The following is a 19147-nucleotide window of genomic DNA, read 5'->3' as shown; positions in this document are numbered from 1 at the left end:
TTATGTGTGGTAGTAAATTTTATGCTGTAAATAATCTTTTAGAACAAAGAAGAAATACTGAGTTTCATGCTACTTTAAAGGGAACCTGACGTAAGAGGAATACAGAGGCTGCCATCTTCATTTCCTTATAAACAATGCCAGTTGGTGGCTGGATGGTGTAATGGTTAAGGGCTCTGCCTCTGACACAGGAGACCGGGGTTCAAATCTCGGCTCTGCAGTGGCTGGATGGTGTAATGGTTAAGGGCTCTGCCTCTGACACAGGAGACCGGGGTTTGAATCTTGGCTCTGTCTGTTCAGTAAGCCAGCACCTATTCAGCAGGAGACTTTAGGCAAGTCTACCTAACACTGCTACTGCCTATAGAGCGCGTCCTAGTGGCTGCTGCTCTGGCGCTTTGAGTCCGCCAGGAGAAGTATAGATAGATATTTATTTGTCTTGTCTAGTTGCCTAGCTTTAGTTGTGTTTGGCAAAGGAGGGAAATAGTTTGCACAGAACATTTTTATTAGTACATCAAACTACCATATGGAAAATAAAAGAATTAAAAAACATGTCGGAGACCTCATGGTAATCTTATATTCTGTTACGGGGAGAAATATGTGCTATAACCTATTTTCTGGAAGGGGACGAGGGCCTAGACGCTATGTGTATGGGGAGGCTCTTACCGCAACTCCCTTGTGGCGGCAACACCCTCCGTTCCAAGTAATTTCTCCGGTGGTGACGGCAGCATAGTATTCAAGCTGTGAGGGTGCCCTTTGACCCTCACGCTAATGCTGCACGCAGTACGCTTTGGCAGCTCTGCGCTGGTGCTCCCTTCCTATCATAATCATGTGACGCCTGATGTGTCCCAGGCATAGCCGGCGTTTGACCCGAGCGACCGGAGCTGTCGCACAGGGTGCCGGCTTCCAAGGGGGCGCCTATAGCTGGTTACCTATACTTAGGGCACGTACACCGGATTTCCTATACTGGGGGCACCTATAGCTGGCTAGCTTTACTGAGTGCACCAACACCTGGCTACCTATACTGGAGGCACCTATGCTTAGCTACCTATGGGGGGAAGGAGACCTTCAGCTGACTTCCTATACTGGAGGTATACTGGAGGCACCTACGCCTGGCTACCTATGGGGGGGAGGAGACCTTAAGCTGACTTCCTATACTGGGGGCACCTATGCTTGGCAACCTATATTGAGGGCACCTACACATGAGATCCTATACTGGGGGTAGCTATACCTGGCTACCTACCTCTACTGAGTCTGAGGGCATTTTTTTTGGGGGGGGGACACTGCGGCTATAACGCGTGGTGCAAATTGTCGGTGCTGTGCTATCATTCGAAATGGGGGGGGGGGGGGGGGGAGGACACAGCACAGGGGGCGGCTATCTGTCCCACTGATTGTTTTTATTAATATTCCTGAAAGGTTCTAGCCTTCATTTTTAAGTATATTAGTGTTATGACGTCAAAAAGGTTGGGGATCCACTGTCCTAGGAAATATCTCAGGAGAAAAGGTGAAGAGTGTGTGTGTGTGTGTGTGTGTGTGTGTGTGTGTGTGTGTGTGTGTGTGTGTGTGTGCGTGCGTGCGTGCGTGCGTGCGTGCGTGCGTGCGTGCGTGCGTGCGTGCGCGCGCGCGCACATGCATGAAGAGGCTGAAGGGGGGGCACAAAAATCAGGTTTCGCTCAGGGCGCTGTGAAACCTAAGGTCGGCCCTGGTCCCAGGCGCACAATGATTATTACAAGAGGGGAGCGCCAGTGCAGAGCCGACCTAGCGTACTGCGTGTAGCGTGAGGGTCAAAGGGCACCCTCACAGCTTGAATACTATGCTGCCGCCACCACCGGAGAAATTACTTGGAACGGAGGGGGACGCCACCACAAGGGAGGTGCAGTAAGAGACCACACACCTCCCCATGCACAAAGTGTCCCAGTCTTATTTTCGGGATAGGTCTTATATTTCAAGCATGCTTCGGGGGATGTGTTATAATAGGGGAAACAAGGTAAGCCATCATGCATATCATATGAATACTATTGTATAAAATATATTGGCAAACTGTATCATGTAATATAAATGATCACCTCTTGCATACTTCACGTGTGGTGCTATTGTATGGCCCTAGTTTTTTTCTGTGCAAAAAATGTAGTTGTTTGCAACAAGCATGCAGCCAGCGGAGTCAGGGCTGGTTCACCCTGGGCGCTTTTGTAGCGCTTTGCCCTTATAGACTTACCTCAGTAGTTGGAGTCGTCTGGATGACCCAGAGGCCCCCAGATCCCCATAGAGAGCACATCCAGACTAGACTTGTGAAAGCACCGCATGTCTTCCAACTGTCCTGATATTTCTGGTACTGCCCCAGTTTGGGAGATATAGTCCTTTGTCCCATGGCACTCCCTCCCCCCCCCCCCCCCCCCCCCTTGTGTCCCAGACTGCCTTCTTCTCCAGGGCCAGCCAATTACTGCTGGGGAGTGTCGGGACATGGGGGAGTGTGTGTGTGTGTGTGTGTGGGGTGGGGGGGGGGTCTCCTCTGCTTCCAGTGTCTCCACCTATCCTCTTCAGCACCAGCCAGGCATTCTCTACCTGCTCAATCTCTGCATGTCGTGTAATCATACAATATGCAGGAGAACAGGAAGCAGTGTGCGACTGGCTGGGCAAGACAGATGGAGACACTGGGAACAGGTGAGACTCTGCAACAGGGGGATACAGGAGGTGGGCCCATGGTGAGGGAGGGAGGAATTAAATTGAGCCCCTCTCCCCACATCCCCAGACTCTCCAACTCTAATTGGCTGGCCCAGAAGAAGGTGATGGCCCCTGGGACACAAGGGAGGGGCGCATATAGGGGACATCTGGGAAGCACTAGACTACCAGGGAAGCCATATACTGGACATTATACCACCAGGAAAGGCATATGGGTTTAGGGCAGGCATGGGCAAACTTGGCCCTCCAGCTGTTAAGGAACTACAAGTCCCACAATGCATTGCAGGGATCTGACAGCCACAGTCATGACTCATAAAGGCAAATGCATTGTGGGACTTGTAGTTCCGTAACAGCTGGAGGGCCGAGTTTGCCCATGCCTGGTTTAGGGGGACCACTAGGCCTATATAAGGGGGAGAGCACAACACTACACTACCAGGGAAGCTACTGGAAAGCATGGACACTAAACCACCAGGAAAGAGAATGCCATTTGGTCCATCTTTTTTTTTTTTTCAGGCTCACAGAGGATCAAACATGAACGAATTACGGGACAAGTGCTTCCGGTAATCATTTGTTGATATATCTTTTATTTTTTTAGCTCCTCACTTTTCAGTGTTTTGATTTATTTTTGTTCCTTCTACTTCTATCTTTCGATAAAGTTCCTCTTTCAGTCCCATTCGCCTTAGAGTACTTCAGGAAAAAATAAAGTTGCAGTTGTTGAAGAGGCGGTTGCATAATTGAGGCAGAGCGGTTGAGCTTGTCGATCAATCCCTGTACATTGTCTGCACCTTGGCACACGTTGTTACTCATCGCGGCGGCTCTTTGTCATTCCGCCGGCGGCGTTTTCCTTCCATTGTGGCAGACGGCTGGGAGCCGCTCCTAACTGCATCTTTGATGTGCTGATTCGCAGTCAGGGATTTCTACGTTGGGCTCTTATGACATGAAAGAGAATCTGAGAAACAAGGATTGCGAAGATGTTATTTCTCATTTTCTTACCATTCAAACTACAAGTGCACTCTTCTAAATTCTGACGGGTTTTGTAAAAATAGAACAAAGCGAAAAACCAAACATCTCTGCTGCGCCAATCGTAGATCCCCATCTCCTCCTCTGCGACATACCGCTGCCTGGTCCCATTCTGAAACAAGCCACGCCTCCATAAAGAATGATAGTCTGTCAGGTTTGTTAGCCTCTAGAAGGGAGGTGTGGCTTTAGATGGAATGGGAGGTGTGGCTTTAGATGGAATGGGAGGTGTGGCTTTAGACAAAATGGGAGGTGTGGCTTTAGACAAAATGAGAGGTGTGGCTTCAGACGAAATGGGAGGTGTGGCTTTAGATGGAATGGGTGTGTGGGAGAGGACGAATCTTCAGGCCACTATAGTGTAGTGTAGCACGTCGAGCGTATGAGACACTCAACAACACTGTGCAGAATACTCACAAGGGTACGTTGCAAGACTGGCAACCTCAGTGTAACAGCTGGTCAGGAACGCCTGTCCTTTGGTTCTATGGTCTTTAACAATGTGGGTTGCACTCCAGGAAAAGGAAAAAAAAAGTGTAAGGGTTCCATGGAACCAACATACACGGTCAGCACCCATGCTGAGGAGGCTGGTATCAGGTATCACTGGGAGGGAGGAGGTGCCCCAAGATGTAACTTGATTCACTAAGACAAATAGCATGCCTTATCAAAGTTAACAAGCCTTATCAAAGTTAACACGCCTTATCAGAGTAGCATAGCGAGCGCTACGAACCCGCAGGGGCTCAGGGCAGGACGAGTGGAGCTCTCCTCATTGCCAATTAGCAGGCATAAGGTTGCTATGCTACTCTGATAAGGTGTGTTAACTTTGATAAGGCATGCTATTTGTCTTAGTGAATCAAGCCCACTGTGTGGAAGTGGGAATGTCGACTGGATAAAACATAAAAAATTGGCTTACCTCTAATAAAAAGGGGGCACTCCTTGCTTGCAAAATGCTAGCATTAAAGGGCAGGTTCAGGCAGTGCTTAAAAAAAATTAATATACAAATCCACTTACCTGGGGCTTCCTCCAGCCCGTGGCAGCCAGGCTGTGTCCTCGGCGCCGCTCCGCAGGCTCCTGGTGGCTCAGTAGTTCTGCGCCTGCGCAGTACAGCCCGGAGGACGTCGGATGATGTCAGCGCGCACCAATGACACGTATTGTGGAACGCAGAAGAAGCCCGACCTGGCAGCTGGCCTGGCCAGGTCGGGCTCGCCAACGGAGACCACCGGGAGCCTGCAGAGTGGTGCCGAAGGCAGAGCCTGGCTGCCACGGGCTGGAGGAAGCCCCAGGTAAGTGGATTTGGATATTTATTTTTTTTAAGCACTGCCTGAACCTTCCCTTTAAAAACCATTTTTATTATTTGATCAGAGGAAGTGGACTGCGATCTGCAAAACGTGTTATCATTCAATTGTCTGGTTTCTATTAAAATGTATAATTTTATTTGGGCTACCCCCTTATTATCAGAGACAAGCCAATGTTTTATGTTTTATCTAGTTGACAATTACGCTTTCACACATTGTATCTTGGGCCGACTCCTCCCTCCCAGTGATGAAATGCAATGCTGCCGAAAACTCTGCCTTGGGTCCTGGCACCCCTGAATCCTCGCCAATGATAACATCAATAACAATAGTATATTTTTTACTTTGGACAGCGCTCAGCGTAATTTGCAGCAGAAAGATTTCTGAATATCTCTGGGACGCTATGGCTCAGACAAATGAAGCCATTATAAACAAATTACACTTAATCCGACAGTGCAATCCCGATTCAGCACAAGTGTTTGCTCTCACTGTGATGTCGGCGGTGATTGTACTACACCATGAAGCACCACTTCACTGCGCGCCCCCCGCGCCGCCTGCCATTACGCCTCTCTCCGTATCGCCCAATAAAGGCTCTCTTCTCCGGAAGGCAAAATATTGTTTTCCTGTCTACTTGTCATGTTAGAACGCGGACGGACGCTGGCAGGGCGAGTAAACGGCTGCAGGGAGCTCGCGGGGGAGAGGGGGACGCGGACGGCTGCCTTTCCCCGTAATGGAAGAGCGATTAACTCGTTTTTACACGTTGTACTCAGGCTACGCATTTCATGGGTTGCTGCACTTTAGTGACACTAACGATATAGGCTGCTGAAAAGTAAATATGACCAGGCGGCACTGCATTTAACCCGATCACAGCCTGGAGCGTCACAGGCCGCGTGCTGCAAGTTGTGACAATAGACCGTGAGCCTCTCTAAGAACAATCAGTGATGGATAAGACAGATTGCCCAGCAAGGATTGAGACGTGTGAATGCGCCTATGAATGAAAATAAAAAAAAAATCTAAAAAGAATTATAAGCGTACGCAGTAACCTCCTGGGAAATGACAACCAAATATTTATACCCAAAACTTTAAAGAGGACATTTAACCAAGGATTGAACTTAATCCCCATCAGTAGCTGATACCCCCTTTCCCATGAGAAATCTTTACCTTTTCTCAGATAGATCACCAGGGAGGTCTGTATGGCTGATATTGTGGTAACCTTCCCCACAGTGTGATATCATGACCATGGTCCTGACACTTCCTGCCTGTGAACCTCGTTGCTTTGTGGGAAAGAACAGCTTTTTCCAACTGCCAAGCAAGCAGCATCTCCCTATGTGCATAGAACTCTCAGTAACGAACATGCTGGACAGATCACCTAGCAGAACTAAAGATGCCACCACCAGCATAATGTAAATCAGGGAGAGGAGAGTTTTGACAATGGGCAAACACGAACTAAATAATCTAAAAATTAACATTGTAAAATAAAAAATAAGCCATTTTATTCATCATGTTATTTTTTCACTTCAGTTCCTCTTTAATGGCTGAAGCCGTTTACAGAAACTAAAGGTAGCCAGACACTGGTCGATTTGCCATCAGATTCGACCAACAGATAGATCCCTCTCTGATCGAATCTGATCAGAGAGGATTCATATGGCTACCTTTACTGCAAACAGATTGTGAACTGATTTCAGCCTGAAACCGTTCACAAACTGTGGTTGGTGGTGCTAACGCCGCTCCCCCCCCCCCCCCGCATACATTACCTGCTCCGCCGGCGCGACTGCCCCCGGTCACCGCTGCTTTGTCTCCGCGCTGGTCTGGTCTGGTCTCCAGCATGCTTCACTTCTTCCTGCCCGGCAGGAGGTTTAAACAGTAGAGCGCCCTCTACTGTTTAAACTTCCTGCCGGGCAGGAGGAAGTGAAGCATGCCGGACCCTGAGACCAGACCAGAGCGGAGACGGAGCAGCGGTGACCGGAGGTAGTCAAGCCGGCGGAGCAGGTAATGTATGCGGGTTCTATTGCGTCAGTCGTCGGGCACTCGAACGCCGCTAACGACGCGCTCCCTACCCACGGGCGATCGACGGTAATTTTCCGCACGGAGCGATCGACGGGATCGGACGGGATAGATCGAAATTTAGCGTGTAGCGGGAACGATGTGACGGCAGATTCGATCCCAGTGATTGAATCTGCTGTCGATTGGCGGGGAATCGGCCTAGTATATGGCCAGCTTAAGGCTGGGAGCGCATTTGTTTGACTCCTGTACGTTTCCCACAGATGCGGGAAATGCACTTGTAATCCAGCAGTGGTTGGATAGGGTAATGGTAAGGGCTCTGCCTCTGACACAGGACACCTGGGTTCAAATCTCAGCTCTTCCTATTCAGTAAGCCTACACCTATTAAGTACAGAGTCCTTGGGCAAGACTCCCTAACACTGCTACTGCCTACTTAGTGCACCCTAGTGGCTGCAGCTTTGACTCTGCCAGGCAGAGGCGTAACTAGACTTATTAGGCCCCCCCCCTATGCAAAATGATAGTATGGGGCCCCCTTGGTCCTTGAACCCCATTTGGGTAATGTGATTGGGAGCCAGCGAATGGCAGCAGAGAGTTTTCTGCTGTGAAGCAGCATCTGGAAACAGAAAAAAAAATTACACTTGCAATGTTTTGTTTGCTAATTGGCAGCACTTGCGGTTGGGAAGAGGAGGGAGGAGAGGCCCTCAAAGCCTCTAGGCCCCCCTGCAATGGCAGGAGTCACAGGGGTGATTGCTGCGCCCATGCTGCTAGGAGAAAAGTACAATGTAAATGTGTCTGTGTCTTGAAAGTCTTTGGGCTGCATTGCAAATGGCAGCTATCATGTATTTTTTACAAAATAAATATGATACTGTATTTGTCTTCATTGAAAAAGGGAGATTGTTTAACCACTTTGTCCTCCTTGACGTAGTTCTACGTCAAGGAGGACGTGCGCTCCCGTGGCCGTGCACGCGTGCTCCCGGCTGCAGATCGTTAGCCCAGGAATCAATGATTCGGGCCATGGTGCCCGATCACTGATTCCTCTCCCCTGCAGAAAAAGCGACAGCTTCTCTCGGAAGCTTCGCTTTTTCTGACTCCTATGTCCCTCTAAGTGTACATGTTACGCTTAGAGTGACGTCATGTAAACAAACTCAAGGTTGCCATATTGTGGCCAAAAAGTAAAACTACAACTAAAAGTAAAAAAAATTTTAAATACACAAATATTTCCCCAACTCAAATACTATTTACATCCCACCCTCCCAAAAATACCCACATAAAATGTTTATCAATAAAAAAAAAAACATTACAATAAAAAAACACACAAATATTTACCTAAGGGTCTAAACTTTTTAAATATCTATGTAAAGATGAAATATTTCTCTTTTTTTTTCATAAGCTTGTAAATAGTGATGGATGCAAAATAGAAAAAAATGCTTTTTTATTTCCAAATAAAATATTGTCGCCATACATTGTAATAGGGACATAATTTAAACTGTGAAATAACCAGGACAAATGGGCAAATACAATACATGGGTTTTAATTATGGAGGCATGTATTATTTTAAAACTATAATGGCCGAAAACTGAGAAATAATGAATTTTTCAGTTTTTTTCTTGTTCTTACTGTTAAAATGCATTTACAGTAAGGTAGCTCTTAGCAAAATGTACCACCCAAAGAAAGCCAAATTGGTGGTGACAAAAACCAAGATATAGATCAGTTCATTGTGATAAATAGTGATAAAGTTATAGGCTAATGAATGGGAGGTGAAGATTGCTCATGTGCATAAAGTGAAAACGACCGAGGGCAAAAACCCGCAAAACGTCAACCCATGAAAAAATGCAATCGCAAACGCAAACAAAAAGGCAGAAATGCACAGAGAAGCATGCTCGCAGGCTAAAACTTACCTTGATTTGGCCAATATAGTGATGTGGTCGGATTTCACATAGCAGTCACTTTGCTGCCAAATTCACACAAATATCGTGATGTAAATCTAAAAACTATTGTGAAATTAATTGCACGTCATCATAATTAGAATGCATCATTTTGTATCTCCTCGTAATTTCATCATTAACTTCAATGCATTTGGGGAAAAATTAATTTTTGCGTGCAATGCCCATACATTTTCGCACATATACTCACCTATGTGAAAATAGGTTCAAAATACTTTTTCTGAATTCAGCTAACGTAATTTCACCTGAAAATTACACAATATCAAGATTACATGCAAAATCATGAGTATGATCAAGATCAGAATTGTGATTAGTCACGGATGACGGGGGATTAGACAGGCTAAATACTCTCTAAATACATACAGGGTGCATTACTCTTTGTTTTCCATTTGTCCTGTGCAAGAGCTTCGGTCCACTTCAATACAAAGCCTGCAGGCTACGAGTTAGGCCTTGTTTCCATCCGCTTTTTATCAGCACATCAATGTTACAGATTGATACATGTTGCTGAAAAGTGGACAGAAGCGGACAGATGGAAACAAGGCCTTAGAATTACGCGATCAGTTGCCCCTCTTTAAATAGCCAAATGTGCCCCCCTTTAGATATCTAGAGGTGCCCCTTTTTAAACAGCCAGATGGGCCCACTATAGATACTCAGATGTGTCACAATTTTTCTGCTGCATGGCTTAGGGCACCAGGAAAGCAAAGGGCGGGCACAGGCCCGTTCCTAGGGCGGTGCGGCCGCACTGAGCGCTGAGAAAGGGGGGGGGGGGCGCCGTGATGGAGGGAGAGCCGGAGCCGCTGGGAGGGTGGCCCGACCTCTCCTTCCCTTCCTCTCCCAGGCCGCCCTCCGCTGCAGACTGCAGAGTGAGCACAAGGAAGCGTTGTATAGAGCAGCAACTCACCTCCCTGTGTTCCAGTCGCCGATCACTTGCCGCTGGTCTCCTGCTCTGTATAGCCATGTATACACACTATACTTCCTGTTTAGCAGGAAGTAAAGTGTGTATCAGTGGCTATGCAGAGCAGGACACCAGCGGCAAATGATCGTCGATTGGAAGGCAGGGAGGTGAGTTGCTGCTCCATACAACGCTTCCCTGCGCTCATTCTGCAGTCTCCCGCGGAGGGGGGAGCATAGGGGGCGGCTCAGGATGGGAAGGGAGGGAGAGGTCGAGTCGCCCTCCCTGCAGCTGACTTCCCCCTCCATTGTGGGGGGGGGGCACCTACCTATTGCACATATATTGTGAGTACCTACCTATCTAATATATAAATATATACTGGGGGCAGCTACCTATCTAACCTGTACTGGGGGCTTCCACCTCTTTAGCCTATACTGGGGGGCGCTTACCTATTTAACCTGTACTGGGGGCATCTACCTATCTAGCCTATACCGGGGGCACCTACCTATCTAGCCTATACTGGGGGAACCTACCTATCTAACCTATACTGGGGGCACCTACTTATCTAATCTGTACTGGGGGCTCCTACCTATCCAGCCTATACTGGGAGCAGCTACCTATCCAACTTATACTGGGAACACCTACCCATGTAACCTATACTAAGGGCAGCTACCTATCTAACCTATGCTGGGGGCACCTACCTATCTAACCTATGCTGGGGGCAACTATTCTGGCTACTTATATTGGAGACACCCACCTAGCTAGCCTGTACTGGGGGCACCTACCTATCTAGCCTATACTGGGGGCACCTACCTATCTAACCTATACTGGGGGCACCTACCTACCTAACCTGTACTGGGGGCTCCTACCTATTCAGCCTATACTGTGAGCAGCTACCTATCCAACTTATACTGGGAGCACCTACCCATCTAACCTATACTGGGGGCAGCTACCTATCTAACCTATGCTGGGGGCACTTACCTATCTAACCTATGCTGGGGGCACTTACCTATCTAACCTATGCTGGGGGCAACTATTCTGGCTACTTATATTGGAGACACCCACCTAGCTAACCTGTACTGGGGGCACCTACCTATCTAACCTATACTGGGGGCACCTGCCTATCTAACATATACTGGGGGCAACTATACTGGCTACCTATACTGGAGGCACCTACCTGGCTAACCTATACTGGGGTCAATTATACTGGCGCACCTATGCCTGGCTACCTATACTGGGGGGACCTATAGCTGGTTTCCTATACTGAGTGCAACTAGACCTGGCTAACCTATACTGCGGCACATATATCTGGATCCATGGGGGGGGGAGGGGGGGGGAGCATTTGCACATAGCAGTGGGCGGCTATCAACAGCCAGAACTGCCACTCAGGGGATGAAGGGGCAGTGAACGGGCACTTAGTGATGTCTGAGCTGCCTATCACTCACTGAATGTGCTGCTTGCCAAGGAGCTTACAATCAAATCCCTGCCTTCATGTCACTAACTGTCCTCAGAGGAGCTTACAATGTAAACCCTGCCATCACTTCACTGACTGTCCTCAGAGGAGTTTATAATGTAATCCCTGCCATCATGTTACTAACTGTCCTCAGAAGAGCCTACAATCTAATCCCTGCCATCATGTCACTTATTGTCCTCAGTAGAGCCTACAATCTAATACCTGCCATCATGTCCCTTACTGTCCTCAGAGGATTTTATAATTTAATCCCTGCCATCAGTTCTGTAACTGTCCTCAGAGGAGCTTATAATGTAAATCCTGCCATCATTTCACTAACTGTCCTCAGAGGAAGCTACAATCTAATCCCTGCCATCATGTCACTAACTGTCCTCAGCGGAGTTTATAATGTAATCCCTACCATCACTTCAGTAACTGTCCTCAGTGGAGTGTACAATCTAATCCCTGCCATCATGTCACTAATTGTCCTCAGCGGAGTTTATAATGTAATCCCTACCATCCCTTTAGTAACTGTCCTCAATGGAGTTTACAATCTAATCCCTGCCACCATGTCACTAACTGTCCTCAGAGGAGTTTATAATATAATCCCTCCCATCACCTCAGTAACTGTCCTCAGAGGAGTTTACAATGTAATGCCTGTCATGTGTGTGTGTGTGGGGGGGGGGTTAGAATGCTGTCGGTCTGGGGGCAGCTGGTGATAATGGGCCTTTGGTCGTAAGAAGAACAAGTCCGGCCCTGTGTGTAGTGCATTTTACTCTGCAAGAATGTACATTTTATACGTATACATGTTAAAGTTTTACATTGTTTTGCAATAGTTGTCTTTTAACGGAGCTCTTTTCCAACAAGGTGAGGGGACACGGAGTAGCTTTTCCAGGAGACTCTATCGGAGCACGACGTGTACCAGGACATCGTAGAGCTTTTATTAGGGCCTTGCCTGTCATCCACTCGTCATTACACTCTGTATTGCTTCCGACAAAAGAATCGGTTTTACCCAAACATCTGTTGTGGACACGCGCTAAACGTACGCCTTAATGGCCTCGCCGGCAATTAGCATTAACAACGGCCGGCGGGCACATGTGTCATATTGTGATTATTTACCCTCCAGTCACACGTGAAAATGACTGTATTTAACCTCATTAAGGGAATTTGTCAGTTCTGCTCCATCTCTCCGCCTTGCTGGGAATGTGATCTGAAATGTTACATTCTTCCTGCGAAATCGTTTCAGGGCTTATATCAAAATCAGAATCCTTAAAATGATGCAATAATTAGGCATGAGACGGTTAAATCGTGGAGATAGAGGAGATTAGGTCATGAAGGAGTTTAGGAGAAGACTAGTTCATGGAGAGAGGTTAGGTCGTGGAGGAGGTTAGGTCGTGGAGGAGTTTAGGTCATGGAGAGAGGTTAGGTCATGGAGGAGGTTAGGTCATGCTGGAGTTTAGGTCATGGAGAGGGTTAGGTCATGGAGAAGGTTAGGTCGTGGAGGAGGTTAGGTCCTGCAGGAGTTTAGGGCATGGAGAGTGTTAGGTCATGGAGGAGGTTATGTCGGGGAGGAGCTTAGATCATGGAGGAGCTTAGGTCATGGAGGAGGTTAAATCATGGAGGAGGTTAGGTCATGGAGAAGGTTAGGCAAATGCAGGAGTTTAGGTAATGGAAAGCGTTAGGTCATGGAGGAGGTTAGGTCAGGGAGGAAGTTACATCATGCAGGAGTCTAGGTCATGAAGGAGGTTAACTCATGGAGGAGGTTAGGTCATGCAGAAGGTTAGGTCATGGAGGAGTTTAGGTCATGGAAGAGGTTATGTCATGGAGGAGGTTATGTCATGGAGGAGATTATGTTGTGGAGGAGGCTAGGTCATGGAGGAGGATAGGTCATGTTGGAGCTTAACTCATGGAGGAGATAAGGTCGTTTAAGAGTTTAGGTGGTAGAGGAGGTTAGGTTATTGAGGAGGTTAGGTCATGGAGGAGATTAGATCATGCAGGAGGTTCATTCGTGGAGGAGGTTTGGTCACTGAGGAGTTTAGGTCATGGAGGAGTTTAGCTCATGGAGCTTTACTGAGATTTTAGGGCAAGTACATGTATATCCAGGCACATCGCCACTAGTTAGGACATTAAATAAGTTATTAAGGAAAGGGAGGTGCTGAAGGGGGTGTGGCCAAAAAGTGTTGTGGTTCTGCTATGAACTCCCCCTTCCAGGCCCCTGTATGCACACTGCCTGTGAGTTATTTAGGATTAGAGCAGCTTCTCTCTTCTCTCTTATCTTTTACAAGCTGGATAAATCGTCCTCTGAGCTGGCTGGGCTTTCACATACTGAAGAATTACAGACAAGGGCAAAGCTGTTTGCAGGAAGAAACAAGCAGCCTGAAACTTCAGTGCATGAGAACTGCAGGGGGAAAGAAACACACAAATGATCTCTTGAGATTCAAAAGGAAGGGTGTATACAGCCTGCTTGTGTATGGATGTATTTTCTGGTAACAGTAAAAAAGGGCGCAGGAGGCTAGTGGACAAATCGGGCGCCGCCATTCACTCCCATAATAAATATCGTTTAATGGGCGCCCGATAGGAAAAAAGGGCGCCGGAGAAAAATAACGTTTTAAAAGCGGCGCCCGGAGACTTAATGTTTTATTACTGCTTCTCATGATTACACATTATTTAATGATTTATACATTTTTTAATATTATTTTTAAACGAAAAACAGTACAATATTTTTTTCAAACATTATTTTTAAACAAAAACAGTACATTTTTTTTATACATTATTTTTAAACGAAATAAACCGCACAATATGTTTTTGAAACGTTATTAATGCTTATCACAGGGGGTCTTAGGTTTAGGCACCAACAGGGGGGTCTTAGGTTTAGGCACCAACAGGGAGGTCTTAGGTTTAGGCACCAACAGGGGGGTCTTAGGTTTAGGCACCAACAGGGAGGTCTTAGGTTTAGGCACCAACAGGGGGGTCTTAGGTTTAGGCACCAACAGGGGGTCTTAGGTTTAGGCACCAACAGGGGGGTCTTAGGTTTAGGCACCAACAGGAGGGTCTTAGGTTCAGGCACTAACAGGGGGGTCTAGGGGTTAGGGGTAGGTACAGGGAGGGTTACTTAGGCACCAACAGGGGGGGTCTTAGGTTTAGGCATCAACAGGGGGGTCTAGGGGTTGGGGGTAGGTACAGGGAGGGTTACTTATTAATTTTTTTTTTAAACGTTATTATACGTTTCACTATTTAAACGAAAGATTAACGTTTTTACAATTGCCGATTTAATGCACATTAGTTAATGATTTATAACTTTATAAAACATTAATTTTAAATGAAATACAGTACAATACATTTTTAAACGTTATCCATGCTTATCGTTTAAAACCCCACGCCCTTTTTTCCCAGCGCCCCTTTTTAACGTACGCGTATTTTCTATGTGTGGACATACTGTACATCAACCTACTTCCTGTTTTGGTGGCCATTTTGTTTGTTTATAAACAAACTTTTTAAAACTGTTTTTAACCACTTTTAATGCAGCGAGGAGCGGCGAAATTGTGTCAGAGGGTAATAGGAGATGTCCCCTAACGCACTGGTATGTTTACTTTTGTGTGATTTTAACAATACAGATACTCTTTAATAGATTTTTGCTGTTTTCTGGCCACACCCCCTTCAGCACCTCCCTTTCCTTAATACCTTATTTAATGTCCTAACTAGAGGCGATGTGCCTGGATATATGTATTTTTTTCTTGTTACTGACCCCTGTCGCTCGGGTATAATTCAGTGCCCTCCCTCCTTCCCCTGTATGTGTTTGTCAGCATGCACACAGCTTATGCTGGTGTATGTGCATGGTGCACATGGACACATAAAGTTAGCTCCCTTGTGCGATTGGTAAGATGCACTGTCTGTCCCAGGAGAGGACGTCAGGATGTGTGCTCCTAATCCTTAGATAGGTTTGATGCAATGAATGTGTTTGCATGTCTGCACTATGCATGTTACAGGGCCAGAGTTAGGACACCTATGTTTACCTGGGTACTTCTGCGCAGTATAGGTGACTAAGCATAAGAATGCATTCTTCTGTGAACTAAGACCCCGGCTTTTAACTTAGCTGTAGGGATGAAAGTGGTGCCTGGATGAGTGAATCTGTGAATGCAATCGTTTGAACATTTGCATGCGAGTTTGCGAAGGGTTAATAGATTTTTGAGAATTTAGGGCAGTCACAAGACTCAGAAGTTTTGGGCCAATCAGAGAATCAGTTTTGTACCTCAGAAATCGGATTACCATGGACATTTTAGGCCAATCACAAGTCTCGGAGGTATTAGGCCAATCAGAGAATGCGAAAGTATACCGCGATTGCCAATAGGAAATACAGATTACGCATAATAGCGCACATGTGCAAAAATGCGTTTCTTAAGAAGATAACACCCCCCCCCCCCCCCCCCCCCCCCCCCATCATGAGATTCTCACTTTTACAGCTCTTCCGGGGAAACAGACGTTTTATTTTAATTGTATTTTCTTAAGAACTAAGCTGTATTTAAATGGGGGGTATCCGGGAAGCAGGAAATTTGGGCACCTGCAGCTAATGGACTATTGGGGCCCCCGTAGGCGCTAATGCAAAATATCAGCTATTGGGTACCAAAAGCAGAAATCTGGGCGACCGATTAATAGTGGGTGTTGGGCCTGTCCAACCGGAATTTCTCATTTTTAGAATTATCGTTCTGAAAATTATCATTTTGAAATCATTTTGAATTTATTATTATTTTGAAATTTGTTTTGAGAATTATCATTTCGTAAATTATCGTTTTGAAATGTGTTGTCTTCGAAATGTATCTTTATTTATTTATTTATTTATTTTTTTTATGTTATTTGCGGCAGAGGGAGGGAGTTTTATGGTTAGTTGTCAGAAAGAGTGGATTTAGGGTTAGGAGTCAGGAAGAGGGCTTTTAGGGTTAGGAGTCAGGAAGGGGGAGGGGGTGTTTGGCATCAGGAAAGGGGTTTAAGGGTTAGGTGTCAGGGAGGGGGGTTTTAGGTTTAGGCTTCAGGAAGGGGGCTGTTAGGGTTAGGCATCAGGAAGTGGGGTTTTAGAGTTAGACGTCAGGAAGGGGGTTTTAGGGTTAGGCGCCAGAAAGGGGGGTTTTAGGGTTAGGAGTCAGGAAGGGGGGTTTTAGGATTAGGCGTCAGGAAGGGGTATTAGGGTTAGGTGTCCGGAAGGGGAGTTTAAGATTAGGCATCAGGAAGGGGGTTTTAGGGTTAGGCGTAAGAGAGGGGGGTTTTAAGGTTAGGCATCAGGAAGGGGGGTGTTAGGGTTAGGCATCAGGAAAGGGGGTTCTAGGGTTGGGCGTCAGAAAGGTGGGTTTTAGAATTAGGCATCAGGAAGGGGAGTTTTAGGGTTAGGCATCAGAAAAGGGGACTTTAAAGTTAGGCGTCAGGAAGGGGGGGGGGGGGTCGTAGGGTTAGGCGTTCGGAGGGGGGTTTGGTGTCAGGAAGAGGGCATTTAGGGTAAGGCGTCAGGAAGGAGGGGGGGGATTAGGGTTAGGTTCCAGGAAGGGGGTTTTAAGGTTAGGCATCACCACCAGGGAGCTATTAGGGTTAGGAACCACCAGAGATGGTCCTATGGTCTTAGGGTTGGGCACCACCTGGGGGTAAGATTAGGCATCAGAGGGTTCTGTGTGAGAGTAGGGTTAGGTTTAGTTGTAGTAAAATATTGGTAATGTTTGCCAAGGTTTTACTATCCTCATTATGACTGTAAATATTTGTTTTCATTGTTATAGATAATATTTTGCAATTTCAGCTTCACCCCACGCTAAAATACTGTTATTTTAACATAATTATTATTCTTACTCGAATAAAGATGAAGCTAAAAAACAATGTTATAGATGATATTTTACAATTTCAGCTTCACCGTGCGCCGTTTTTTCAGGCGCCCTTATTTATTGTATGCAGTGTAGGCGATGTTTGACAGTTTATTGTACCCTGCAGGTCTGGGGTTTCAGGTACCGGTCTCCCTGATCCGAGGTACTGGCGTGTGTACGTAGCGCACTAGTGTTTATTGCTGGTAAACATCTGTCCAGGCTACTTATGGCTGTAAAACAGAACAGTATGTGGTGTGTAAGCTCATTAGCTCTCCATTATACAGGTGCTGTTTGTTCTGTTAGCAGCAGTGAATCCAGACAGCTGTACATCCGCTCACTGGAGTGTGATGGGGAAGACCAGGTCTGGTTAGAGTTAAAGAAGCACTCCATCCTGTACGCTGCCAGATGGCTAATGTCACAAGATGTGTTATAAGCAACACAGCTTCTATTTGCAAAAGAACAAACAGCCCAGCAACCCCCCCCCCCCCCCTTTTCCTAATGTTTACAAGCAAAATGGCCACCGTGAAAATGCGGACTGCGGAGATAGCCGCTATTAGAATATCAGCAAAGTTACCGAAATTCTACTTAGAGGCAGTGGTAATGCTGATTGGTGACATCTACCAATGTTTTACTATTGCTAAACATAATCCTATTCTCACATGAAACCCCACCACCAATGCCTAACCCCCTCCAACCAATGCTCAACACTAACCAATCTACCCATCGATACCTAACCGAACCTTATTATTCCCCCACTTATGCCTTACAGACAACCCCCTCCCCATCTCACTGCTGCCCAACCCTTACCGATCTACCCACCAGTAACTAACCATAACCGATCCCCCCACTGATGCTTAACTGGCACCCCCCCTTCCTCTGATGCCTAACCCTAACCCTGTCCCACCAATGTGTAACCCTTACCAATGTACCGACTGATACCTAACCGCCCCACCCCATGCCTAACCCCCTCCCCTCATCAATGCCTAACCCTTACTGGTCTAGCCACCGATACCTAACCCTACAGTTACAGTACCCCCCACTGATGCCTAACTGACCCCCCTCCCCAATGCCTAACCCTAACCTCCACCCCCCACAGATTTCTAACCGATCTCCCCACCAATCTCTAACCCTATCTCCCCAACGAAGCCTAACCCTAACTGCCACAAACCCTATACATATCGGGAGCTGCAGAAGTTTGGGCGCACCAAAAGCGCCCATGTTATTATCTGCATTTAAGAGAAATTTGGGTGCTAGTGCCACCCGCTATGGTAACTATTTGTAGCTGCAGTTTGCGTAGCAGGCAGCCCAATATTTTCTTGGCTGCCACAAACGCCCAAATTTCACTCAACTGCTGTTATTATCGCCTATGGGGCAAATAGATGTGCGCTGTGGAGCTCTCATAATTGTCAATCAGAGTTTGCACACCTTATCAGAGTTAACACGCCTTAACAGAGTAGCATGGGGAGCGCGACAAAACTTATGCCTGCTAATTGGCAATGACAAGAGCTATATTCGTCCTGCCCTGAGCCCCTGTGGGTCCAATCACTTTAACCACTTGAGGACCGTGGGCTTTACCCCCCTTAAGGACCAGGCATTTTTTTTCCATTCAGACCACTGCAGCTTTCACGGTTTATTGCTCGCTCATACAACCTACCACCTGTGAGGCTTGGTGGTGTATTCTCCACAGTCAGCATGCAACGCATGAGCTGACGTGGAGGAGGTACACACACTAGCACACGGAAACAGGCTATCCCTAGTATAGTGGAGGGGAGGACTGACTCCAATAGGAGATTGTGGCGCACAGAGCCGGTGCAGATCCGACAGCCACAAACAATACTTTCGCTATAACGTCTCAGCGCAAAGTAGCGCTGAGCGCATAAACCAGAACTGAGGAGATCAGGACAGGTAGACAAAATGAACGCTTGCTAGCTAGCCGCTACTTAGTGACAGCAAGCGTCCACAACAAGACAGACTGGAATGAGGCAGCCAAAGCGTAGCGGCGATGGTGTGCCTCACAAAGACAGGACAGGATAGTCAGGAATTAGCAG

The 19147-nt window shown here is 46.9% G+C and overlaps 1 protein-coding gene across 2 annotated transcripts in view; it reads left to right on the top strand.

Annotated features, from left to right (window-relative positions):
• Positions 1–19147, top strand: part of LKAAEAR1 (LKAAEAR motif containing 1) — a 537492-nt gene that overhangs the window by 290612 nt on the left and 227733 nt on the right. Inside the window, exon 1 of one of the 2 annotated variants that reach the window (XM_068261879.1) lies at positions 3190–3233. The exons of the other annotated variant lie outside the window; for it this stretch is intronic. Coding sequence (XP_068117980.1) covers positions 3205–3233 — 29 coding nt within the window. The 5' untranslated portion in view covers positions 3190–3204. Of the gene's footprint in view, positions 1–3189; positions 3234–19147 lie in introns of those variants that run through there. 2 annotated transcript variants of the gene reach the window in all.

This window comes from Hyperolius riggenbachi, chromosome 12 (assembly GCF_040937935.1).
Source record: "Hyperolius riggenbachi isolate aHypRig1 chromosome 12, aHypRig1.pri, whole genome shotgun sequence".
NCBI classification, from domain to species: Eukaryota; Metazoa; Chordata; class Amphibia; order Anura; family Hyperoliidae; genus Hyperolius; species Hyperolius riggenbachi.
This window is presented reverse-complemented; position numbering and strand designations above follow the sequence as displayed.